Consider the following 26,858-nt stretch of genomic DNA (forward strand, 5'->3'; position numbering starts at 1 on the left):
AAGGTAAGAATGTTTACTGCATGAGAGTTCCAGGTGAAAATCAGAAACAACTTGAATGTCTATAGTAGGTGATGGCTCAACATGCTGACATACTTTCCATTCTAGAAATATTCTGAAGCTTAATTAAAGATGGTTACATCTTTATGTACTGAGCTGGAAAAGTATTCATGATTATTGTGAAAAGGACACGACACTAAAATGTCCATACAGGGGTAAAACCTCCTCCAAACACATGCAACAAATGCTTTTTGTGTACAAGTTGTTTGAGCATAATGGAAGAAGAAATTAACATACTAGTTATCTCAGAGATTTGTGGGAGGGGAGGAAATTGTTTTCATTTTATTTATGCTATATTTCACTGGTTTCAGTGAAACATGTAATTTTAGAAGATTTATTCTCAATAGTGGTTAATACAGTAACTCAAAAACAGCATTAAAATGAGAGCAAAATTTACACTTTAATTACTTTTCCATTTTCTCACTTAAAAACATTTGGTTTTCAAGGATTAGTTAAATAAATCACTACTAATGAAACATGGTAGCTTATCAACTTTTTCCTTAAATAAAACAAAGACAATGTATATTTCCATCATCAACAAATTTCATGATGCTAGACTAGGATGGGGAGGGAGGAGTGGAAATGTGACTGGCTTCTCACCAGTATGAAGAGTCTGATGTAAGTTAAGTTGTAATCCATGATTAAACGCCTTCCCACATTGATACAGTTTCTTCCCAGAATGAATTCTCTGATGGTGTGAGAAGCTTGAATGATAGCTAAAGGCTTTCCCACATTCCTTACATTCATAGGGTTTCTCACCAGTATGAATTCTTTGATGTTGAATAAGGTGTGAATGAAGTCTAAAGGCCTTGCCACATATCACACATTCATGAGGTTTCTCACCGGTATGAATTCTCTGATGTCTTTTGAGGTGTGAACACTGTCTAAAAGTCTTCCCACATTCCTTACACTCGTAGGGTTTCTCACCAGTGTGAATCCTTTGATGTAGGGTTAGTTGTAAGCCATCACAAAAAGCCTTCCCACATTCATGACATTCATAAGGTTTCTTGCCAGAATGAATTTTCTGATGGTGAGAGAAGCTTGAGTGGTAGCTAAAGGCTTTCCCACATTCCCGACATTCATAGGGTTTCTCACCAGTGTGAATTCTCTGATGTATAGTAAGATGTGAGCGATGCCTAAAAGTCTTCCCACATTCTTTACATTCATAAGGTTTCTCACCAGTATGGAGTCGCAGATGTTCAGTAAGTTGAAAGCCACGAATAAAAGCTTTCCCACATTGCTTACATTCATAGGGTTTTTCACCAGTATGAAGTCTCTGATGTTGAGTAAGCTGTGATCGCTGTCTAAAGGCTTTCCCACATTCTTTACATTCATAAGGTTTCTCACCAGTGTGAATTCTTTGATGTAGAGTAAGTTCTGAGCCATAATTAAAGGCCTTCCCACATTCGTTGCATTCATAGCGTTTTTCACCATTATGAATTCTTAGATGTTGTTTAAGTTGTGAGCAATGAACAGAGGCCTTCCAACATTCTTTACAGTCATTGCATTTGTCACCATTTTGAATTATCTGTTGTTTAAAAAGGTATGGCGTATTAACAATTTCTTTGCATTCTTTACATTCAGAAAGTTCTTCAGAATGAGTTTTGTGGTGACTAAAAAGTAAATGGTAACTGAAGTTTTTTCTACACTTTTTACATTCAGAGATTTTCTCTCTATCATAAAATTCTGGAGTTAGTAAAGTATGTTGGCTAAAAATGGTCATGTTCTCATAGTTAATCAAAAATTGTCTAAAATAGCCCTCCTTTTGTCCCTGATGTTGCTCAATATGACAGTTGCCTTCCCAGATATCTCTAAAAATGGATCTCTCAAGATTACGGCTTTCAAATTCTTCCATGTTAACCCACTGGGATAATTCTGTTTCATAAATATCTCTTTTTGGAGGTAATTTCTGGGGCTCATCTCTGGATGCCAAGTCTGAAAGATAAGAAATATATTTTAACTCCTGATTTTGTACCATAAGAGAAATAAAATATCTATGGCAGCAATGAGAGATAACTGCAAATAATTCACATAAGATAGAAAAGGCTTAGAGAACTCTTTTTTTTTTTTTTTTTTTTGGTGAGACGGAATCTCATTCTGTTGCCCAGGCTGGAATACAGTGGAGCGATCTTGGCTCACTGCAACCTCTGCCTCCCGGGTTCAGTAGTAGTTTCTTCATTTTCTTTTTTTTTTTTTTTGAGACGGAGTTTCGCTCTTGTTGCCCAGGCTGGAGTGCAATGGCGCGATCTCGGCTCATCGCAACCTCCACCTCCTGGGTTCAGGCAATTCTCCTGCCTCAGCCTCCCGAGTAGCTGGGATTACAGGCATGTGCCACCATGCCCAGCTAATTTTTTGTATTTTTAGTAGAGACGGGGTTTCACCGTGTTGACCAGGATGGTCTCGATCTCTTGACCTCGTGATCCACCCGCCTCGGCCTCCCAAAGTGCTGGGATTACAGGCGTGAGCCACTGCGCCCGGCCAGTTTCTTCATTTTCGTTACTATATAGCAGCAGTACTCAATGGGTGGTCCAAAGACTGCGGAGGGTACCTGAGACCCTTTCAGGAAGTCTATAAGGTCAAAGCTATTTTCATACTAATCCTGAGACATTTGCCTTTTTCACTTATTCTCTTACTATGAGACTACTAGAAGTGTGATGATGTCATTCTGAAATCTAACAGAACGTGTGATTATGTATTTCTGTGTATGATAGAAGTTTCTGGAGTAGTAGGTTTGGAGAATAAATGTGTACTTTCAGAGATTAGCTTTGTTACCAGTACTTCTACTGTGCTCTTAAAAACTGTATTTATTTATACCTGCTTTTATGTCTGTAACCTCATTATTGTCTAAGAAATTATTGTGAAATCCCCAAGTTTTCCATGTACCTACATGGAAACAAAAGAATAAATATTTCATTTTATAACAATATTTTATTATACAATAAAAAGAGAATATGTATTTCTTGTACTTGAAATTTTTTTTTTTTTTTTTGAGATGGAGTCTCACTCTGTCACCCAGGCTGGAGTGCAGTGGCATGATCTCAGCTCACTGCAACCTCCACCTCCCAGGTTCAAGCAATTCTCCTGCCTCAGCTTCCCAAGTAGCTGGGATTATAGGTGTGTACCACCGCATCCAGCTAATTTTTGTATTTTTGGTAGAGACGGGGTTTCACCATGTTGGCCAGGCTGGTCTCAAACTCCTGACCTCAGGTGATCTGCCTACCTTGGCTTCCCAAACTGCTGGGATTACAGGAGTGAGCTGCCATGCCCGGCAAGTTTTTTTTTTTTTTAGATGGAATCTTGCTCTGTGGCCCAGTCTGGAGTGCAGTGGCGTAATCTTGGCTTACTGCAGCCACTGCCTCCTGGGTTCAATCAATTCTCTGTGTCAGCCTCCCAAGTAGCTAGGATTACAGGTGTGTGCCACCACAGTGGCTAATTTTTTTGTGTCATTAGTAGAGATGGGGTTTCCCCATGCTGGTCAGGCTGGTCTCAAACTCCTGACCTCAAGTGATCCGCCCACCTCGGCCTCCCAAAGTGCTGGAATTAGAGGCATGAGCCACTGTGCCTGGCCAGGGTTTTTTTTTTTTTTTTTTAAGACTACTTTTATTATTAAAAAATCTGGTGTGGTGGGTCACATCTGTAATCCCAGCATGTTGGGAGGCTGAGATGGGAGGACTACTTGAGTCCAGGAGATTGAGACCAGCCTGGACAACATAGTGAGACCTTGTCTCTACGAAAAAAATACAAAAATAAAAATTTAGCTGGGTATACTGGTGTGTACCTGTGGTCCCAGCTAGTTGGGAGGCTGAGGTGGGAAGATTGCTTGAATCTGGGAGGTCCCAGCTGCAGTGAGCTGTGATTACTTCACTGCACTCTGGCATGGGTAACAGAGCGAGACCTTGTCTCAACAACAAAAAAGATCTGTTGCACAATCCTGTGCCCACACTTGACAACACTATATTGTACACCTGAAAATCCACTAAGAGGGTAGATTTCATGTTAAGTATTTACAACACAATAAAAATTTAAAAAGTGTTTACCTATTTAATAAATTCTTTGTTCTATTAGCACATAGCACCAATATATAAAAATATTAATTATAGCATTCATAGTTAAATGTCTCAATATTTGTTTTTCCCCACTTTATTGAGGGAAAATTGACAATTAAAATTGTATATATTTAAAGTGTACAACCTGATGATTTGATATACATTTACAATGTGAAATAATCACCATAATTAGCTAACATATTCATCACCTTACATAGTTAACCATTTTCTTTTTATTGTGATGAGAACACTTAACACTCAGCACATTTCAAGTATACAATACAATACAGTACTGCCAACTAGGGTCATAATACATTATGTCAAATCTTCAGAACCCACTCATCTTGGATAAGTGAAGCTTTATACCCTCTGCCCAACATCTCCCCATTTCCCCTCCCCTTCTGCTGGCAACCATCATTCTGCTCTCTGCTTCTATGACTGTGACTATTTTTGGCGGTTTTTTTTTTTTTTTTTAAGACAGAGTCTCACTCTCACCCAGGCTGGAGTGCAGTGGTGCGATTTCGGCTGACTGCCACTTCCACCTCCCAAGTTCAAGCGATTCTCCTGCCTCACCCTACCGAGTTGCTGGGACTACAGGCACGTGCCACCAAGCCAGACTACTTTTTTGTATTTTTAGTAGAGACAGGGTTTCACCATGTTGGCCAGGCTGGTCTCAAACTCCTGACCTCACGTGATCCGCCCAACTCGACCTCCCAAAGTGCTGGGATTACAGGCCTCAACCTCCCAGCTACTTGGGAGGCTGAAGTGGTAGATTGCTTGAGCCCAGTAGGTTGAGGCTCACAAAAGTACAGTTTCCAAATGAAATAACTCAAATTACAGATTAAGCTGCAAACAGGAAGACTGAATTGTACTTATGTCTTACAGATGGATTAATCTACATAACTAGACTTGGTGTTTTCCTTGTATTCACTTAGTATCAGTGCCAATTAATCATTAAAGAGGACCCTCTTTTATGTAAATGCTTGGTAACAAACAGTGTGGTGCTAAATGTTCAAATTAATAACTTTTTTGAATCTCGTGATTTATCCCGGAAAATGTTAGTATTTGTACAAAAAAACTGCTGGTGCCTTAGCCTGAATCAAAGCAGTGGCCCCAAGCTGTACATAGTCACTGCTTTCTTCAATCATGACTTGCAGGAAAAAAAGTGCCAGCTTCACTTAAGAATACCTATAATGAACAGCAATCATTATTAGTTTTATTAAATCTCAGTGCTTCCACACACATCGTTTTAATATTCCATGTGATGAAACTGGCCTCTGCTGGAGACCAAAGTAGATGAACTGTTTTGAAAAAAAAGCATGCACTTGATTGTTCTAGTTGCAAGCCAAATTAGCCACTTTTTTGCATGGAATTCAATTTTTACTTGAAAGAACAGATGGATAAGCTATGGTGATTAACAGATTGCTAAACTATGGTGATTCAGACTTGGCAGACATTTCGGCAAACTGAAAAATTAATCTGTCACTTTAAGAAAAACTGACTGTATTTGCCAATGACACAATTCTAGTTTACAAGTAAACATTAGATTTTTTTTTTTTTTGAGATGGAGTCTCGCTCTGTCACCAAGGCTGGAGTGCAATGGCCTGATCTGAGCTCAGTGCAACCTCCACCTCATGCTTCAAGTGATTCTCCTGTCTCAGCCTCCCAAGTAACTGGGATTACAGGTATGCCACCATGCCTGGTTAATTTTTGTATTTTTAGTAGAGACAGGGTTTCACCATGTTGGCCAGGCTGGTCTTGAACTCCTGGTCTCAGGTTGATCCGCCTGGCCTCCCAAAGTGCTTGGATTACAGGCATGAGCTGCTGCACCCGGCCAAAATTAGACTTCAAGAAAGTTTGTATCAGCCCCTGTGAGCCTGACAGCTTCCAAATACTTCAAGACTTCTGTGATTAGATTAGTGGTGTTATTAACAAATATGATTTTTTGGGTATTTTATAAGAAAATGTGTCAAAGTCTGGAAGATCTACATAACTAATTGAAGCAATATTTTCCAAATAACTAATGCATCATGTTACAAAACAGGCACCACAGATGACAGTTCGATTCAAAGAACAAGATGGAGCAGTGACTTTTAATTTAATAAATTCAGAGGCAGATGTGAGATCTAGCTATCTTCTTTTAATCCAAGCATTAAAGAAATGTGCAGAAATTGAAAAACAGTGCCACTTTTTACACTAAATATTTTTGTTTTGTTTTGGAAAATATCATACATTATTTAAGTTAACATGTAGTTTACTATTTTTAAATGCATTAAATAAATATTTCATTTTTCCTAGATTTAATTCAATCTACATATGCTAGAGCTCTTGGGCTCCTCAATAATTTTTAAGAGCATAAAGACATCCAGAGAATAAAAAGTTTGAGACTGATCACTGTATATAGCATTTCATTCTAACACAATTTATTTTTCCATACACCTAATGATGGACATTCTGGTTGCTTCCTATAGTTGACTATTATGATAAGTAGTGCTATGAACATTCTTGTACATTTCTTTTGGTGAAATTAATTACTCTTTTCTGTTAGGTATGCACATAGGAGTGAAACTGCTACATCATAGGATATAAATTTATTCAGCTTTAGTTGACACTATGCAACAATTTTTAAATTTAGGCCAGGTGTTGTGGTTCACACTTGTAATCCCAGCACTTTGGGAGGCTGAGATGGGCGGATCACTTGAGGTCAGGAGTTCAAAATCAACATGGTGAAACCCTATCTCTACTAAAAATAGAAAAATTAGCTGGGCATGGTGGTGGGTCCCTGTAATTTCAGCTACACAAGAGGCTGAGGCAGGAGAATTGCTTGAACTCAGGAGGTGGAGGTTGCAGTGAGCCAAGATTGCACCACTGCACTCCAGTCTAGGTGACACAGCGAGACTCTGTCATAAAAAAAATTTCTAATTTAAAATTCCATCAGGCTGTCAGAGAACTCCTGTTCTTTACATCCTCATCAACACTTGTTATTGTCAATCTTTTGTTTAGCCATCAGGCAGATGTGTTTACATCATAGCGTAATTTGTAATTTCCATGAGGACAAATGAAGCTGAGCACTTTTTCATATGTTTATTGGCCAACTGGATATCTTTAATAAAATGCCATCCAGGCCTTTGATTTCTACATTGATTTTTAATGTAAAATTCATGTAACATAAAATTCATCATTTTAATATACACAATTCAGTAAGTTTTAGTACATTCTCAATGATATGCAACCATCACCACCATCTAATTCCACAATATTTGCATCACTACAAAAAAACCTCACACTCATAGTCACTTCCCACTTTCCACTTTCCCCCACCCTGGCAACTACTAGCCTGTTTTAGGTCTCTGATTTTGCCTCTTCTGGACATTTTATATAAATGGAATCATATAATATGTGACCTTTTGGGTTTTGCTGTTTTCACTCAGCATGTTTTCAAGTTCAGCCAAGTTGTAGCAATCATTCCTTTTTATGGCTGAATAATATTTCATTGTATGGATATATCACATTTTGTTTATCCATTCATCAGTAAATTGGACATGTGGGTGATTTCTGGGTTGTCTTTTCTTAATGATTTATAGAAATTCTTTGTAAGTTCTGTATATGACCAACTTATGTATTACAGATGTCTTCTCCCACTCTAGGACTGGCACTGGCCACTTTCATTCTCTTAGTAATATATACATATGTGTGTGTGTTGTGTGTGTGTGTGTGTGTGTGTGTATGTATATAATTTTTTTTTTCGAGACAGAGTCTTGTTCTGTCACCCAGACTGGAGTGCAGTAACAGTCTCAGCTTACTGCAACCTCTGCCTCCTGGGTTCAAGTGATTCTCCTGCCTTAGCCTTCCAAGTAGCTGGGATTACAGGTGTGTGGCACCACGCCCGGTGAATTTTTGAATTTTTAGTAGAGATGGGGTTTCGCCACGTTGCCCAAGCTGGTCTCAAACTCCTGACCTCAAGTGATCCACCTGCCTTGGCCTCCCAAGTGCTGAGATTACAAGTGTGAGCCAATGGGTCCAGCCATTCTCTTAGTAATATGTTTTAATGAAAAAAAGTTCTTAATTTTAAGTAATCCAATCCCAAGGTTATGAAAATAAACTCATATTATCTTCCAGAAATTTAACCATTTTACCTTTCCTATTGAGATCTATAATCCACCTGGACTACATTTTCTGGTGTGAGGTCAGAATCAACCTTCCTATTTTTCCAGATACCCAATTTACTCAGTATCATTTACTGAAAAGACCATCCTTTCCTTACCTTTGTTTTAAATCAAATGACTGTATAAATTAGCCATTTTCTCTGTAATCCACTCCCATACATGTTTCAACTGAATTGAAACATCTCTAGCTAAGGTCACCAAGAAAATCACCTTGCCAATATCAGTGCTCAAGTGCCCATCCTTACTCTACTCGCCTCTTCAGCATTACGACACATCTAATCAATCACCTTGCTTCCTGCATACCATATTCTCCTGGTTATCCTCTTACCTCTCTGACCACTTGTTTTCAGTTCCCTTTAACACATCCTCTTCCTCTCCCTGACTTCTAAATGTTGGAATGTCCCAGAACTAAGGCTCTGGCCAGCTCTCTTCTTAATATATACTCTTTCCATAGGCTTAAATACAAGCCACACACAGCTAAGTCTTACAATATACCTCTAGTATTTTTAGAAAAAAAATTAATTGTGGTAAAATAGCACATAAAATAGAATTTACCACCTTAACCATGTTTAAGTGTATAGTTCAGTAGTATTAAGTGTATTCATATTGTGCAACAATTCTTCAGAACCTTTGCATCTTGCAAAACTTAAACTCTATACTAAATAACAACTCTCCATTCCCTCTAGCCCCAGCTACTGGCAACCACCACTCTGCTTTGTTTCTGTGAACTTGACTACTCTAAATACCTCATGTAAGTTAAATCATATGATATTTGTGTTTTGGTGACTGGCTAATTTTACTTGGTATAATGTCCTTAGGGTTCTTCGAAGTTATAGCATGTGACAGAGAGTCCTTCCTTTTTATTTTATTTATTTTATTATTTTCTTGAGACAGAGTTTCGCTCTTGTCTCTCAGGCTGGAGTGCAGTGGCATGATCTCGGCTTACTGGAACCTCTACCTTGGGGGTTCAAGGATTCTCCTGCTTCAGCCTCCTGAGTAGCTGGGATTACAGGCACTCACCACCATGCCTGGCTAATTTTTGTATTTTTAGTAGAGATGGGGTTTCACCATGTTGGCCAGGCTGGTCTTGAACTCCTGACCTCAGGTGATCCACCCACTTTGGCCTCCGAAAGTGCTGGGATTACAGGCGTGAGCCACTGCGCCCGGCCCAATGTCCTCCCTTTTTAAGGCTGAATAATATTCCATTGTATACATATACCACATTTTGTTTATCCATTCATCTATTGATGGACACTGGGTTGCTTCCACCTTTTGATTATTGTGAATAATGCTGCTATGAACATGAGTATAAAACCATCAGTTTTCATTCTTACTTTTAATTCTTTTGGGTATATACCTAGAAGTAGAATTGCTGTATTTTATGGCAATTCTATTTTTAATGTTTTGAGAAATTACCATACTGTTTTCCATAGTGGCTGTATGATATAGCTTGGATATGTGTCCCCTCTAAATCTCATGTTGAATCGCAATCCCCAGTGTTGGAGGTGGGCCTGGTGGGTGGTAATTGGATCATGGGAGCTGTTTTCTCATAAGTGGTTTAGCCCCATTCTCTTGGTGCTATCCTCATGATGGTGAGTGAGTTCTCATGAGATCTGGTCATTTGAAACTGTGTGGCACCTCCCCGCGCCCCCAACTCTCTCTTGCTCCTACTTTCACCATGTAAAGTGCCTGCTGCTCCTTCGCCTTCCACCAGGAATAGACTGCTCCTCCCAGAAGTTGAGCAGGGCCATACTTCCTGTAAAGCCTGCAGAACCATGAGCCAACTAAACCTTTCAACTTGTCCTTTCAACTAAACCTTTTCAAATTATCCAGTCTCAGATATTTCTTTATAGCAATGCAAGAATGATCTAATATATTGTACCATTTTGCATTCCCACCAATAGTGCACAAAGTTTCCAATTTCTCCACGTCCCTGGCAACACCTGTTTATTTTACGTTTTTTTAATATTAACCATCCTATTGAGTATGAGGTGATATCTCATTATGTGTAGGTTTCTTTATTTGTTTTTTTTGTTTTTCAGAGTCTCACTCTGTCACTCAGGCTGGAGTGCAGTGGCACAATCTCAGCTTACTGCAACCTTCACCTCCCAGGTTCAAGTGATTCTTGTGCCTCTGCCTCCAGAATACCACCATGGGACTACAGGCGCGTGCCACCATGCCGGGCTAATTTTTGTATTTTTTGGTAGACACAGGGTTTCACCATGTTGGCCAGGCTGGTCTCAAACTCCTGACCTCAAGCGATCCACCCACTTTGGCCTCCCAAAGTGCTGGGATTACAGGCATGAGCTGCCGTGCCCAGCCTCACTGTGGTTTTGATTAGCATTTCCCTAATGGCTAGTAGTGGTGAACATCTCTTCATGTGCTTTTGGCCCCAGCAGCACGAGAAGTATGGAGCAGATCAGAATAGCACTGTAATTGTTCTGAAAACTAAAGTGTCATTGGAACTAAAGTCTACAAAAGTAGATCAGATCTTTACTAAATCTAACAGGATAACTACTTGCTCAAATTGATTAAATAGAATCAAGACTCTCTGAAACATAATAACTAAAATATCCAAGGTCCAAATGAAAATCACTTGTCATACCAAAAACCAAGAAAACCAAAATCTGAAGGAGAAAAGGCAACCAACTAATGCAAATACAAGGATGAATCACATGTTGGAATTATCTGACAAAGATTTTAAAGCATGCTTCCCAAAAGGCTTTGCCAATAAATTATAAATTCTCTTGAAACAGTATATTGGGTTTTTGTTTTTGAGACAGTCTTGCTCTTGGTGCCCATGCTGGAGTGCAATGGCATGATCTTGGCTTACTGCAGCTTCCGCCTCCCAGGTTCAAGCATATCTCCTGCCTCAGCCTCCTGAGTAGCTGGGATTAGAGGTGTGGGCCACCATGCCCAGCTATTTTTATTTTTATTTTTAGTGGACACAGGGTTTCACCATCTTGGGCAGGCTGGTCTTGAACTCCTGACCTCAGGTGATTCACCTGCCTTGGCCTACCAAAGTGCTGGGATTACAGGTGTGAGCCACTGCACTTGGCCTGAGCCACCATGCCTGGCTGAAACAGTATACTGTAAACTTAAAAACTGCTAGGAAAGTAGATGTTAAATGTTCTCCCTTACACACAAAAATAAATTTCTAAAATAAATGTTGTGAAAGAACAAAAAAAGAAGAATATGAGGTAATATATATGTTAATTAGCTCGATTTAATCATTTTTATAATATATATGTATATCAAAACATCACGTTGTAGACCATAAATACATATAATATGTATTTTCAATTAAAATAATAATTAATTTAAAAATAATCCATGGGTCAAAGAGAGAGTCTTAAAGAAAAAAATTTTCAAAAAAATTGTAAGTATATATATACATCCATTATATATATGAATATACAAAATACTAAGAACATCACATACAACTTTATAAGTTTAACAAATTAGAAGAAATGGACCAAATCCTTGAAAATCACAAAATACCAATACTCTGCTAAGATAAAATAGGTAATCTGAATAGTCCTATAACTATTAAATAAATTGAATTTATAATTAAAAATCTCTCCAAAAGAAATCTCCAGGTTCAGACTATTTCACTGGAGAATTTCACCAAACATATGATATGTTACACAATTTTTTCCAGAAAACAGAAGAAAAGACAACACTTCTCAACTCACTTTATAAGGCCAGTATTACTCTGATACCAAAAGCAGACTAAAGTGCCACAACAAAGAAAATACAAGTCAGCATCTTTCATGACCCTAAGTGAAAAAATTTTTAACCACATTTTAGCAAATCAAATCCAACCCAACAATGAATAAGAAGCATAATATGAACCCAGGAGGCGGAGGTTGTGGTGAGCCGAGATCGCGCCATTGCACTCCAGCCTGGGTAACAAGAGCGAAACTCTGTCTCAAAAAAAAAAAAAAAAAGAAAAGAAAAGAAGCATAATATGCCATGACTAAGTCTAATTTATTCTAGGTATAAGAAGCTCATTTAATATTGGAAAAATGTTCAATGTAACATATAAATAGGATAAGAAAAATAACATGATCACATCAATACTCATTCATATTTTTTTAAAAACCTCTCAGGGCATTAAAAAGAGAGGGGAACTTCCTCAACCTTATAATATAAAGCATCTACAAAATTCCTAGAACTGACATTCTACTTAACGTTAAAAGACTGAATGTGGGCCGGACGCGGTGGCTCACGCCTGTAATCCCAGCACTTTGGGAGGCCGAGGCGGGTGGATCACGAGGTCAAGAGATCGAGACCATCCTGATCAACATGGTGAAATCCCGTCTCTACTAAAAATACAAAAAATTAGCTGGGCATGGTGGCGCGTGCCTGTAATTCCAGCTACTCAGGAGGCTGAGGCAGGAGAATTGCCTGAACCCAGGAGGCGGAGGTTGCAGTGAGCCGAGATTGCGCCATTGCACTCCAGGCTGGGTAACAAGAACAAAACTCCGTCTCAAAAAAAAAAAAAAAAAAAAAGACTGAATGCTTTCCTTCCAAAATAGGGAGAACATAAAGATGTCCACTTTTACCACCCTTATTCAACATAGTATTAGAAGTTCTTGCCACTCCAATAAGGCAAGAAAAAGAAATAAAAAGCATAGATTACAATATAAAAAGAAAATGATCGTTTGTAGATAATTTGTTTATAAGTAGAAATCTCTAAGAAAAAATTAGAAAAAAAAACTAGTACTAATATGCAAGTTGAGTAAGGTCACAGGATTAATACACAAAATCAACTGCACTCCAATATAAAAATGCAATGCCCTTTACAAATGCTCCAAAGAAAATGAAATACTTAGGTATAAAAATAACAAAACATGTACAGATTCTGTATGATGAAAATTGTAAGATGCTGATAAAACAAATCAAGGAAAACAAAAGTATTTAGAGAGACATGCTGTGTTCATGCTTTGAAAGACTCAACAGAGTAAAGGTGTTCTCTCTTACTTCAGCTACAGGCTTAACACAATTCCCATGAAAATCTCAGCAACTTTTTTGTAGACACAGACAAGCTTTTCTAAAACTTATATGCAAAGAAAAACGTCCTAAGGATAGCCAAAACAATTGTGAAAAATAACACAGTGGGAAGAATCACTCCTTCCAATATTAAGGCTTACTATATACCTGCAGCCATCATGAAAGGTGGCATTAGAAGAGAGATGGTCACAAAGATCAATACAACAGAACAGAGAACCCAGAAATAGTGCCACACAAATGTGCACAACTAATTTTTGACAAAGGTGAAAAAGCTATTCACCTGAGAAGGGATAACTTTTAAATAAATGCTGTGGGCATCCATAGAAAAAGAAAGAACCTTGATCTAAATCTCACAACTTTATAAAAACAAACTCAAAATGAACCACAAACTTAAATGAAAAATGTAAAACTATAAAATTTCTAAAAAAGATTAGAGAAACTCTTAAGGACCTTTAGAACTTTGACTAAGCAAAGAGTTCTTAGGCGTGACACTAACACACACACACCAAAAACCACAATTCATAAGAGAAAAAAAAGATAAATTAGACCTCATCAAAATTTAAAACTTTTGCTCTGCAAAGACCCTGTTAAAAGCATAAAAAAATAAATTACATACTGGGAGAAAATATTTGCAAGTCATAGATCCAGCAAAGGGCTTCTGTCTAAGATACACAGAGAACTTTGAAAACTCAACAGTAAAAAACCAACCAAATTGGAAAATAGGCAAAAGGCATGAAGAGATATTTCAAACAACAGGATAGACAGATGGCACACACAGTTGTTCAATATTATTTTTCATTAAGGAAATTCAAATTAAAACCACAATGAGATATAGTTACCTACCTAATAGAATGGCTACAATGAAAAACAATTATAACACCAAAAGCTGGCTATGACTAGAGAAACTGGATCACACATACATGGCTGGTAAGAATATAAAATGGTACCACCATTGTGGACAATAATTTGACAGCTCCTTGCCAAACTAAAAATGGATTTATCACACCACCCAGCAACTACACTCCTGAGCATTTACTGTAAACAAATGAAGACTTATTTTCATGTACAAATTTGTACATGAATGTAAAAAACAAACACCCATATACAGGATTCCATTTATGTAACATTCATGAAATTACATAATTATACAGAGAACAGAACATGGTTGCAAAGGTGTATTAGTCTGTTTTCATGCTGCTGATAAAGACATACCCAGGACTGGGTAATTTATAAAGAAAAAGGTTTAATGGACTCAGTTCCATATGGCTGGGGAGGCCTTACAATCATGGCAGAAGGCAAAGAAGGAGCAAAAGCACATCTTACATGACAGCAGGCAAGAGAGAATGAGAGCCAAGCAAAAGGGGAAACTCCTTAGAGACTTATTCACTAGCATGAGAACAATATGGGGGAAACTGCCACCATGATTCAATTATTTCCCACCGGGTCCCTCCCCCAACACATGGGAAATATGGCAGCTACAATTCAAGATGAGATTTGGGAGGGGAGACAGGCAAACCATATCACAAGGGTTAGGGAAAAGAGAAATGGGGTAAGTATAGATATAAAGAGGTAACATAAGGGAGTCTTGTGGTGATGGTATTGTTGAGTATTTTGGCTACTGCGGTGGTGACACAAGGCTACATGTGATAATAGAGTTATACACAGATAAATGAGTGCATGTATAACTAGTGAAATCTGAGTAAGTTCTATGAAGTGTAGCAATGTCAGTTTTTTGGTATGGTATTGTACTATAGTTGGGTAGGGTATTAACCCTGAGGGAAGCTGCAAGGGGGGTGCACAGGACTTCTCCATACATTTCTTTGCAACCTCTTGTGAATCCGTAATTATTTCAAAATAAAAGGTCTTTCTTCTTTTTTTTAAAGAAAATCACTGTATCTATGCCAAGAAAAAAGCCTACCCAGGTATAAAAAATTGGTAAAGGAATGTTATCTTTACATTAAGACATGTAGGAGAATATGTATCATTCATTTTTCTATGATTCTCCTCTATTAGTTTCCTAGGGCTGCCATTAACAAAGTCCCACAAACTGGGTGGCTTAAAACACAAATGTATTCTCTCACAGTTCTGTAGCATTTTATTGATTGATTGAGACAGGGTCTTGCTCTGTTACCCAGACTAGAGTGCAATGGCAGAATCATGGCTCTCTGCAGCCTTGACCTCCCCGGCTCAAGCAATCCTCCCAACTCAGCCCCTTGAGTACTGGGACTACAGGTGCATGCCACCATGCTAGGCTAATTTTTAATTTTTTTCGGTAGAGACAGGGTCTTGCTATACGGCCCAGACTGGTCTCAAACTCCTAGGCCCAAGCAATCCTTCTACCTTGGCCTCCCAAAGTCCTGGGATTACAGGCATGAGCCACCACATTCAGCCTGTAGCACTTCAATGAGTCACAGACATCATCAAAGAACTCTGCCCTATAGAATGGAACTGCTCTTGGCCTACAGCACCCCAAACTTCCCTAGTTGACCTCCTGCCTTCTCAATCATCCCTCTGCCATCTCCACCTTCTCAATATAGTCATATATTACTTTCTCTAACTTTCCTAATTTCTAACCATTTTTTTCCTAGCAATTCTATTAGAACATCCATGTATTCTTGATCCCCTACTAAATTAAAAATGTCTCTATAATACTTTAAAAATGTATTCCCATCACCTAGCAAAGCAACCTATATGAATCTTTTATTTATTTATCTATTTTGAGAGAGCATCTTGCACTGTCACCTTGACTGGAGTAAAGTGGTGCAATCTTGGCTCACTGTAGCCTCAAACTCTTGGGCTCAAGTGATCCTCCCATCTTAGTCTCCTGAACATCTGGGACTACAGGCTAATTTTTTAATTTTTAATTTTTTGTAAAGACAGGGCTTTTGCTATGTTGCCCAGACAGGTCAAAACTCCTAAGCTCAAGTAATCCTCCCACTTGAGCCTCCCCAAGTGCTGAGATTACAGGTGTGAGCCACTGAGCCCATCCTGAATCTTTTAAAAAATTAATAAACAGCCTGGGCACAGTGATGCGTGCCTATAATCCTAGCACATAAGGAGGCTGGGGTGGGAGGATTGCTTAAGGAGGTTGAGACCAGGCTGGGTAATATAGAGAGACCTCACCTCTGCAAAAACTTAAAAAATTAGCCAGGCATGGTGGTATGTGCCTGTAGTTCAGCTACTCAAGAAGCTGAAATGGGAGGATTGCTTAAGCCAGGGAGGGACAGGTTGCAGTGAACCAAGTTTGCATCACTGCACTCCATCCAGCCTGAGTGACAGAGCAAAATCCTGTCTCAAAACAAACAAACAAAATTAATAAACACTGTTGATTGTGTCTTTGATGTACAGAAGTTTTTAGGTTTGATGTAGTCCCATTTGTCTATTTTTGCTTTTGTTGCCAGTGCTTTTGGTGTTATACACAACAAATCATTGCCAAATCCAATAGTTTTATAGTTTTAGCTCTCACATTTAGGTATTGGATATTGGATCCATACTTTTCCATTCTTTTTTTTTTTTTTTTTGAGACAGAGTCTGCTCTGTTGCCAGGCTGGAGTGCAGTGGTGTGATCTTGGCTCACTGCAACCTCCAACTCTCTGGTTCAAGTGATTCTCCTGCCTCAGCCTCCTGAGTAGCTGGGATCACAGGCATGCGCCACCATGCCCAGCTACTTTTTGTATTTTTTAGTAGAGGTGGGGTTTCATCATGTTGGCCAGGATGATCTTGATCTCCTGACCTTGTGATCTGCCTGCCTTGGCCTCTCAAAGTGCTGGGATTACAGGCGTGAGCCACCATGCTTGGCCAAGGTCTTTGATCCATTCTGAGTTAATTTTTCTATATGGTGTAAGATAAGGGTACAACTGTATTCCTTTGCCTGTGGATAATACAGTTTTCTCCACTAAAGTGTTGGCACCCTTGTCTAAAATCATTTGACTCTTTATGCAAGGGTTTATTTCTGGGATCTCTATTCTATTCCATTAGTCTACATGTCTGTCTTTATGTGAGTACCACACTGTTTGATTACTATAGCTTTGTAATATGTTTTGAAATTAGGTTTTCCTTAAGTATTTGGTTTAAAATAACCTTGCCAACCCAACATTCTGACCAGCTGGCCTGCTCCCTGCAAGAGCTTCCTGTGCTTGCTCACTCACCTGGGCACCATCTTCCTGACTCTTCCCTCACAACCATCCAGGGCTCCTTTCCTTGCTCCAATGAGGAGATTATGGCTGGCTTAGAAACAGAAAGTCCTAGTTATAAGAAAAGAAATTGAGATGAGATGGAAATAAAAGTATCCAAATACAGTGATTCAGAACTGATTAAAATAAAAATAAATCACAGATCAAAAAGGTACTTGATAAGGGATACAGAGGAAATAAAGGAGAAGAGGTGAAATATTCATATTCAGATGAACACAGGATCATAACAAAGCAAACAAATAGGTGATAAAATGGTACTTAAATTTATGCAAGCTTTCTCTTATTTTGCTGTGATGAAAAAAAAGGAAGCTTCCTGAGATATTTATTCTTTTTTTTGAGATGGAGTTTCACTCTTGATTCCCCTCTATTAGTTTCCTAGGGCTACCATTAACAAAGTCCCACAAACTGGGTGGCTTAAAACAACACAAATGTATTCTCTCACAGTTCAGTAGCACATTATTGATTGACTGATTGATTTGAGACAGGGTCCAGCTGAGTGCAATGGTGCAATCTCAGCTCACTGCAACCTCCACTTCTGGGATTCAGGTGATTCTCCTGCCTCAGCCTCCTGAGTAGCTGGGATTACAGGTGCCTGCCACTGTGCCTGGTTAATTTTTGTGTTTTTAGTAGAAACGGGGTTTTGCCATATTGGCCAGGCTGGTCTTCAACTCCTGACCTCAGAGGATCTACCCACCTTAGCCTCCCAATGTGCTGGGATTACAGGTGTGAGCCACTGCACCGGGCCTCATATTTTTTTTAATGTTAACTGTACAAAGTTATTAAAAAATAACTGCCAAAGGAAAATCATTTAAAAGAGAGTACAGGTCAGGTGCAAGACTTGCCCAGGAGTTCAAGACCAGCCTGGCCAACATGGTGAAATCCTGTCTCTATTAAAAATACAAAAATTAGTTGGGTGTGGTGGCAGGTACCTGTAATCTCAGCTCAGGAAGCTGAGGCAGGAGAATTGTTTGAAACTGGGAGGTGGAGGTTGCAGTGAGCCAAGATTGTGCCACTGTATCCCAGTCTGGGTGACAAGAGTGAAACTCTGTTAAAAAAATAAAAACAAAAAAAGGCTAGGCATGGTGGCTCACACCTGTAATCCCAGCACTTTGGGAGGCCAAGGTAGGCAGATCACCTGCAGTTGGGAGCTCAAGACTGACCTGACCAACATGGAGAAACCCTGTATCTACTAAAAAATGCAAAATTAGCTGGGTGTGTTGGCATATGCTTGTAATCCCAGCTTCTCGGGAGGCTGAGGCAAGAGAATCACTTGAACCTGGGAGGCGGAGGTTGCCGTGAGCTGAGATCACGCCATTGCACTCCAGCCTGGGCAACAAGAGCAAAGCTCCATCTCAAAAAAAAAAAAAAAGTAAAACAAAAAAATTAAAAATATAAAAGATAGTACATTTATCATAGGAAATGGAGAAGTGTGCATTTGAGAATAGTAAATAAACGTTTATTACTCCAGCTTACCACTATATTACCCAGGAAAGAAAAAAGGTTCGCTCTTGGAACCCATGTGTCTAGTTTTAATCTTTTGCTAGTACATTGGCAGATTTAGTACAGTGGAAGTGAAACAAAAGAGAGAGTCTGGTTTCTTTGATAGTGTATGCATTAACATTACAGATTTCCAGTTCTGCCCCTTAAACATCAAGGAAGAGTTATAAGAAAGGACCAAAAGAACATGGAAGGATGGGGAAAATGAAAATGAATCTCTATTTAGCTGTGCTTCTTTCTGCAATACATAAAGAGAAAATTCATCCAGTTATTTGAAAGCTAGCCCTAATAGGGGAGAAAGCAGTAATTCCAAGAAGTACAATATGAATTGTTAGAGGAATTCTGAATTGTCAGATTCTTTTTTTTTTTAACTGAGGAAAGTACTTGGAGAGATTTTTAATTTTCAGATAACTTTACCAAGTGACACCAAGTTGCTATAATTCTCCAGCATCACATCCTTGTACAGATTCCTCTGTGCTGGGTTCAGGCATTCCCATTCCTCCTGAGAGACATCTATAGCCACATCTCTGAACATCACCAACTCCTAAAATGACAAATCATAGTACTATTTTAGAAATTATAAGAAACATTTTTAAAAAGAAAAGAGAGGTACTAAAAGAAGACACTGCAAGAAAGGAGACAGTCTAGTGAGTACACAGGCTAAGCCTGGGGCATGGGTCAAAGAGGAATTTAGTGTCACTGAAGTGGAGTGCCTACATGTTCTTAATTCAATTTCTGCAGAAACTCCTGTTAATCAGTCATCTAGAAATTAAGAAAATAAGTAGAGGCTCCCTATTATATTAAATAGTTGAAAACTTTAAAATCTTTCTAAAATGTCTTAGTAAAATCTCTATCTTGAGAAAAAGAACCTGAAGAATTTTCTTCATGATTATGACTATCATGCCATAGGTATTTTTAGTTTTCTTGCAAATTCTTTAGTACACATCTGGTACAGACTATATTTTCCATAAATGGACAAAGCAGTATCTTGCATCCCAAATATCTTTCTTCAATGTAACCTTGACATCCCTCTTCCAACTGGTGTAAAGGTCTGTGTCCCCATCTCTTGAACCTGAGAGGACTTCTGTGACTTATTCAACCTATAGAATATGGCAGAAGTGATTATGTGACTTCTGTGGTTAGATCACAAAAACGTCTCATACTTCTGCCTTACTTTCTGGGAATGTTCATTCTGGAAACCCCGCCACCATGTTCCTAGGAAGCCTAACCAGCCCATGGCATAGCTCATGGGGAAAGGAATCAAGGCTCCCCAAACAACACCCAGCAACAGCTTGCAAGCCATGTGAGGGAACTATCTTGAAAGTGGGTCAGCTAGCTCCCAGTCAGGCCATTTCAGCTGATACCACATGGAACAGAGGTGAGGGATCCCTACTGAGCTCTGCTGAGATTGTGATTTGCAAGCCCGACCATGACTGTTGTTTTAATCTACTAAATTTTGGGGTGGTTTGTTACCTGGCAATAGTTATTGTAATTGTAATATGATTTTTATTGGTAGCACAATATTTGATCTTTTTTTTTTTTTTTAAGAGACGAGGTTTCACTATATTGCCCTGGCTGGTCTTGAGCTCCTGAGTTCAAGCAATCCTCCCACTTTGGCCTCCCAAAGTGTTATAGGCATGAGCCACTGCACCCAGCCTTATTTAATCTTACAATAAGGGATTTAATAATTCTCTTAAACTTGAATCTCTGGGGTGAACAAAATCTCTAAGGTCTTTTCTAAGGTTACATATAAATCTTAACTGTCATCATCCACCACCTCTCTCTGTATATATACTATGCTCCTAAATTAAAGAATATTAATGTAGAATAATCTGGACTTTCATAGATGTGACCCAAGTCTAACATACTCTGTTCAGTCTAAAACTGGAGTTTGTAATTGATGATCATCTATTTTTCAGCAAGATCTTCAATTTTTCCACGCAAGCACTAATCCTATCTCCATCTAATCCTAAAGCTTCACATAGCAAAGCCTTTCTGCTCAGTGAGATCCCTATCACATCTCACTGGAAAACCCCAAGTTGTGAAGTTATAAGATTTTCCACATGTGATTTAATTAACCATTCATTCCCTGAGGACACCTCAAGTGCTGGCTTTTTTTTTCCTTCCACAGCCTTCGTACCACTGTCCTCTTTGCTTCTCATTATTGGTGTCAGACAACTGTCTTTCCTTCTCTAACATCCTTTTTTTTTTTTTTGAAACAGAGTCTTACTCTGTTGCCCAGGCTGAAGTGTAATGGCACGATCTTGGCTCAATAAAACGTCTGCCTCCTGGGTTCAAGCAATTCTCATGCCTCTGCCTCCCAAGTAGCTGGGATTACAGGTGCGTACCACCACGCCTGGCTAATTTTTGTATTTTTTGTAGAGACAGGGTTTCACCATGTTGTCCAGCCTGGTCTCAAACTCCTGACCTCAAGTGATCTGTCTGCCTTGGCCTCCCAAAGTACTGGGATTATGGGTGTGAGCCACCACGCCTGGGCCCCTTCTCTAAAATCTAATGTCATCATTTCATCAGCCTATACCATGTATTATCTCTCTCTGTTGCAGTGATGTGTTCATATGCAGGCTTTTGCCCCTCAGGAATTTTAGCTCCTGGCTCAGTATCACTAACTCTAATACTACTAATCTTTATTTTCAGTGACTTCAAATAGCCATATACTGAGTTCTTCTAATACCATGGCCCCAATTCCTTAACCTCTTCTACTTTTCTATGAGCTCATCTTCCATTCTACTTCACTCACTCCCCATGTTATTATTCTAGACCTTGTGATTAGCAATAACTGCATCATCTCCAAAATACCAAGTATCCTTCTCTGATCACCTTCACATTGGCACTTACCCCACTCCATATGTCTCTCTCTTCTTACCCAACTTAAATTCCATGCTCAACTAATCACTTAACTTCATAATCATTCCCAACATGAACTCCCTTAACCCTCTCATTTCACATTTGTTTGATAAAGCCTGAATCCTTGATAAATCCATCTCTCTTCCTACTCCATTACTGAATCTAAGTAGCTAAAAATGGCTAGAGAAAATTATAAACTTTGATAATAGATTTTTATTTACATTTTATTTTTCTTTTTGGGGGTAGGGATAGGGGGGCATCTCGCTTTGTCACCCAAGCTGGAGTTCAGTGGCGAGATCATAGCTCACTGCAACCTTAAACTCCTAGGCACAATCAACTCTCCTGCCTCAGTGTCCCAAGTAGCTGGGACTACAGGCACATGTCACCATGCCCAGCTAATTTTTTTTTTTGTACTGATGGGGTCTTTGTTGCCCAGGCTGGTCTCAAACTCCTGGTTTCAAGTAATCCTCTTGCTGTGGCCTCTCAAAGTGTTGGAATTACAGGCATGAGCCACTGCACCTGGCATATTTTTATATTTTCTTTTCCTTTCTTAAATGGTTAAGAACTAAAAAGGTATACATTCATATGTCTTGTCTCATTTCTCTCCTTTCCATTTTGTCTCCCATCTCTTGCCCCCATGGATAAACAACTTTATAAGTAAATATATACATATAATTTTTCACCCTCGTATACAAACAGTAACACGCTATAAAATACACAGTTTTGTACTTGATTTTTTTCACTTATTAAATACAAAGGATCTTGCCATATCTGTGGTGGACGGCTTCTTTACTTTTACCTAAGTATATATATTTCAACTATTTATATTAATACTTATAGTTTATCAATTAAACCTATAGATTCATTATTTCTAGTCTTTGGCTATTACAAACAATGGTACAATGAATGCTCTTGTGGATTTATCATTTCATACAAATATAGGTGTATCTATAAGAAAAAGTACCTATATTTGCAGGGTCGAAAGGGAAAATACATTTGTGATTTTGGTAGATGTCATTTTTTACTGAATGTTCCATAGACACTTGAAAGAAGAATGAATATTAACAAGTATCAGGATACCAAATTTAACATAAATGCATCAATAATGTAGACCAGATAGAGTATGTGGATTAGTACTTCTATTCCCTTATTAAATTTAGTCTACTTGGCCTGATTTGGACTGAGAAGAGTGAATTAATGTCTCCTACTGCTGGCAAGTGTCTATTTCTTCTATCTGCTCTAAATTTTGCTTTAGGAGAGGTACTGCTATGATATTCAATACACATGTATTCAGAACTATTGTATCTTCATTTTGAAATTTATACTTTAAAAATATATAATGTCCTTGGGCCATGTGTAGTTCTGTGATGTGGCCTGAATCTTATTTAGTCTGTTTTCTTTTCTCTGGTCTTAATTTTATCATGTACATTTTTTTTTTTGAAACAGGGTCTTGCTCTGTCACTCAGGCTGGGGTGCAATGGTGTGATCATAGCTCACTGCAGCCTCAAACTCCTGTGCTTAAGTGATTCTCCCACCTCAGCCTCAGCCTCCCAAGTAGCTAGAACTGTAGGTGCACACAACCACACCCAGCTGATTAATAAAAAAATTTTTTTGTAGAGATCAGGTTTTATTATGTTGCCTAGACTATTCTGGGACTCCTGGGCTCAAGTGATTCTCCTGCCTCAGCCTCCCAAAGTGTTGGAATTACTGACATGAGTCACTGTGTCTGGCTTTCATCATGTGATTATTTTGTTAATTCTGTCTTGCTTACTCTCTCTGCATAAATATGGGTGTGCGTCTTAAGTCTTACAATACATAAGTTATTTTCTATCTCTGACTACCAGTTAAGCTTCAGAAGGGAAGATTTGCATATATGTGATATTTTTTTCCCATTGATTTATTCCTAGTTACCCAGAAGAATGGCCTGTTGCATAGTAGGTACTCAATAAGTATTTGTTAAATCACCTTATCAAATCAAGTTCTGACAAGAGAAACACTAATTTTTTTTTTTTTGAGATGGAGTCTTGATCTTGTTGCCCAGGCTGGAGTGCAATGGCACAATCTTGGCTCACTGCAACCTCTGCCTCCCAGGTTCAAGTGATTCTCCTGCCTCAGCCTCCCAAGTAGGTGGGACTACAGATGCCCATCACCATGCCTGGCTAATTTTGTATTTTTAGTAGAGACAAGGTTTCTCCACATTGGTCAGGCTGGTCTTGAACTCCCGACCTCAGGTGATCTGCCCGCATCTGGCTGCCTCCGCCTCCCAAAGCATTGGGATTACAGGTGTGAGCTACCATGCCCAACTTCAAAAGAATATTATTTGTATTCTCTACTTGTTTCTGTTAGAAGATTGCACATAAGGGAGATGAAGAATGATTTATTTAACAAGTATATGAACATAGGTTGGAGAGGAGAGGAGCAAAAAATGAAGGGCCTGAAATTCTGTCACCATCACTTACTCAATAGTAAGTTATTGTATAATTCTCAGGTAAGAAACAATGTCAGAATAAAGAACGCAGACTGGGCGCGTGGCTCATGCCTGTAATCCTACCACTTTGGGAGGCTGAGATGGGCGGATCACTTGAGGCCAGGAGTTTGAGATCAGCCTAGTGAAACTCTACTAAGTAAAGTACAAAAATTAGCTGGGCATGGTGGCATGTGCCTGTAGTCTCAGCTACTTGGGAGGCTGAAATGGAAAAATCACTTGAACCTGGGAGGTAGAGGCTGCAGTGAGCCAAGATTGCACCACTGCACTCCAACCTTCCCACCTGGGAGACAGAGTGGGGCTATGTCTCAAATAAATAAATAAATAAATAAATAAATGCAAGTAGTCACATGCCCTACACACACACACACACACACACACACACACACAGACACAGACACACAGACACACAATTTGAATTAGGACCAAGAAAAAACCAACTTACATGGGCCATGGCTTATTTTACAACTGAATGTATTAATTAATCCTCTTCTTGGTTTCCTCTGTAAGAAACTCAATCCAAAGGTGTTGCTGGGGGAGAGGGGAGTAAAAGAAAAGACAGAAGATTATTGCCTCTAAGCTCCCAAAATGTTAATTCAGAATGACATTTTTCTTCCCCCTTCGTATCTCCTATTCCCAGATCTGATACACACGTACATAAATGATTAGAAGGAATCTGAACAAATCCTAGCTTTACTCAAAACCATGAGGAAACGCAGCTATAGCAGGATAGACTCAGAGAAGCAAGGACCAGGCTCTTCAGCAGAAGGGATAGTTAGGCCAGCTCAGTGTCCCGATACTATGATGAAATGGAAGTCAGGACCAGGGTGCTGAGAAATGCCTTGAGCAGATTTTCACTGAATTAAGAGGAAAAAGAAAAGGAAATGGACATTATGTGAAAAGATTAGGAAGATAGAAAACAGACCCAAAAGACCCAATGTATGTATAACAGGAATTTCAAAAGTAGAGGTTAAAACAACACAGATGGAAGAGAAGAAATAAATAGAGCAAACATTTCTAGACCAAATTAAATTCTTGAGTCTTTAGTTTGAAGTACAGTGCTGTAAGAATTAAGGAAGAATCACACCTGCAAACATCCTGAGAAATATTGTTTGTCTTTGAATACAGACAAAAGGACATAAATATCTTTTAGTAAGAAGCTGCAGAGACCGGGAGCGGTGGCTCACGCCTGTGATCCCAGCACTTTGGGAGGCTGAGGCGGGCGGATCACGAGGTCAGGAGTTCGAGATCAGCCTGGCTAACACGATGAAACCCCGTCTCTGTTAAAAATACAAAAATTAGCCAGGCATGGTGGCGGGCGCTTGTAATTCCAGCTACTCAGGAGGCTGAGGCAGGAGAATCGCTTGAAATCAGAAGGCGGAGGTTGCAGTGAGCTGAAATCGCGCCACTGCACTCTAGCCTGGGTGGAAGGGTGAAACTGTCTCAAATAAATAAATAAATAAATAGTTGCAGAACAATGTGCATTGTGGCCTAATCTTAGAAAAAATAAACACATATGTACATAAGCATACTACATATGTGGTGTATTTCTGAGGCTGTGATGATAAATGCAGGGCGGCAATGTGATTTTAGTTTGTGGGGGGGGGTGTATACCTACAGCTGACTCCACAAGTAGTCAGGAGGGGCTGAGATGGATGAATGACGATCTGGAGCAGGGCGTCCTGAGCCTCAGATGTGTACACAGGAGCTGGGTGAGGTGACTGCGTGTGTGTCTAATTGTGTGTGACAGACCAGAATTGACTGAGAGGAGTGATAGCTATCTGCCTGATCGTGTGAGCCCGAGGATAGTGGTTTGTGTAAATGTGTTTTTTCTATCATGTAAATAAATGGGACTTAACACAAATAGCCACTCACAATCACGGTCACAGTCCCTACAAACCCCATTCACACAAATGATCAGACACATAATCACATTGTCACAAAAGCACACCCACTGTCGCTGTCACAACAGTAACACACAATTAGCCCAAAGATAAACCCTACTTTCTCACGCCCTCACAACACACCCACATAAGGGGTGACCCCGCACTCAGAGGCCTAAAACTATAGACATTTCTCTTCCACGGCACTAGCTAGCCAGGATTTCTCACCTTCAGCATCCTCAGGGAGGGGTCTGGTCCAAGTTCTGATTCGGATTCCAGGCGTGACCACACAAACAGTTCTGCCTTCTCGACCCGCCCGGGACGTCTTTACGTGCCTCTAACCCTAGACCATCCCGCTGAGGTTCCTACCGGAAGTAGCTATGGGCAGCGGTGTCTTCTGGGAAATGCAGTCTGAGGGAAGAGCGCCTGGGCTGGAGCGGGTGCGTTCGGCCCGCCTCCGGGCTGCTCTTGCGCAGTTTCACCGAAGGCTGGAGTGACGCCCACCTGTTAGTGTTCGTTTCTGGATTCCGGACTTCGCGTCCCGCTGAGGACGGATTTCGGAACAGGCACGGCGGCTGCCCTGACTCCCTCAAGGCAGCCGCCGCGGGCTGTGGCTGAAGATAATTTTTGGCAGACGCAGACGAACCCGG

The 26,858-nt window shown here is 39.5% G+C and overlaps 1 protein-coding gene across 1 annotated transcript; it reads right to left on the bottom strand.

Annotated features, from left to right (window-relative positions):
- Positions 1-432: 432 nt before the first annotated feature.
- ZNF461 (zinc finger protein 461) lies at positions 433-26,755 on the bottom strand. The gene is made up of 5 exons (XM_012437278.2): positions 26,437-26,755; positions 24,771-24,856; positions 19,393-19,519; positions 17,434-17,529; positions 433-1,992 (listed from the first exon to the last, which is right to left on the bottom strand). Exons 2-5 carry the CDS (start codon positions 24,777-24,779, stop codon positions 602-604), a joined length of 1,623 nt encoding a protein of 540 aa, XP_012292701.1. The 5' UTR covers positions 24,780-24,856; positions 26,437-26,755; the 3' UTR covers positions 433-601.
- Positions 26,756-26,858: the final 103 nt, after the last annotated feature.

The sequence above is a fragment of the Aotus nancymaae genome, unplaced genomic scaffold, assembly GCF_030222135.1.
Source record: "Aotus nancymaae isolate 86718 unplaced genomic scaffold, 86718_ANA_hifiasm-v0.15.2.pri h1tg000028l, whole genome shotgun sequence".
Lineage (NCBI taxonomy): Eukaryota > Metazoa > Chordata > Mammalia > Primates > Aotidae > Aotus > Aotus nancymaae.